General features: G+C 37.5%; 1 protein-coding gene across 1 annotated transcript; it reads left to right on the top strand.

Annotated features, from left to right (window-relative positions):
• Window positions 1–319: 319 nt before the first annotated feature.
• Window positions 320–718, top strand: LOTGIDRAFT_99061 (hypothetical protein; the record flags this gene model as incomplete). The annotated part of the gene is made up of 1 exon (XM_009054604.1): window positions 320–718. A coding segment is annotated over one exon (399 nt), but the record flags the coding sequence as incomplete, so codon positions are not given.

The following is a 718-nucleotide window of genomic DNA, read 5'->3' as shown; positions in this document are numbered from 1 at the left end:
ATATTTTTAATGATGGTACATGTACTTCCAGACTCTGGATCTGATTTCGACGCTTTGTTCGTTTTCCTCGCTATCAACACATTTCACTGACACATGTTAAGAATACAAAATCCTTATCAGCACTCTCAATCTTGAAAATAGAAGTCTATGTTACAATATAGGACTTTGAGCAGGGGGTGACTGAGCAAAAAGTCTTCACCGTCATTCCAGTACAGTAGGATTTTTGACTAATGAACAGATTTTTTATTAGCATAGGTACCAAACAATACTTGTGAATAATCTATTTATCCGGTAAAAAGTGAAAGTATTTAAAAATATTACAGGTACCCTTAAACCAACTGTCAGTGAAGAAACAACTGTTACCGACAAACATAATGTAACCGAAGAACCAAACGTTACAAACGAACCAAATTCTAGTGACAGACCGACTGTAAGTGAAAAACCTACCGTTAGTGAAAAACCGACCGTTAGTGAAAAACCGACTGTTAGTGAAAAACCGACCGTTAGTGAAAAACCGACCGTTAGTGAAAAAACGACCGTTAGTGAAAAACCGACTGTTAGTGAAAAAACGACCGTTAGTGAAAAACCAAATGTTAGTGAAAAACCGGCCGTTAGTGAAAAACCGGCCGTTAGTGAAAAACCGACCGTTAGTGATAAAACGACTGTTAGTGATAAACCGACTGTTAGTGATAAACCGACTGTTAGTGAAAAACCGACT

This window comes from Lottia gigantea, assembly GCF_000327385.1.
Source record: "Lottia gigantea unplaced genomic scaffold LOTGIsca_22, whole genome shotgun sequence".
Taxonomy (NCBI): Eukaryota; Metazoa; Mollusca; class Gastropoda; family Lottiidae; genus Lottia; species Lottia gigantea.
Note: the sequence above shows the minus strand (reverse complement) of the source record. Positions and strands in the feature narration are given on the sequence as shown.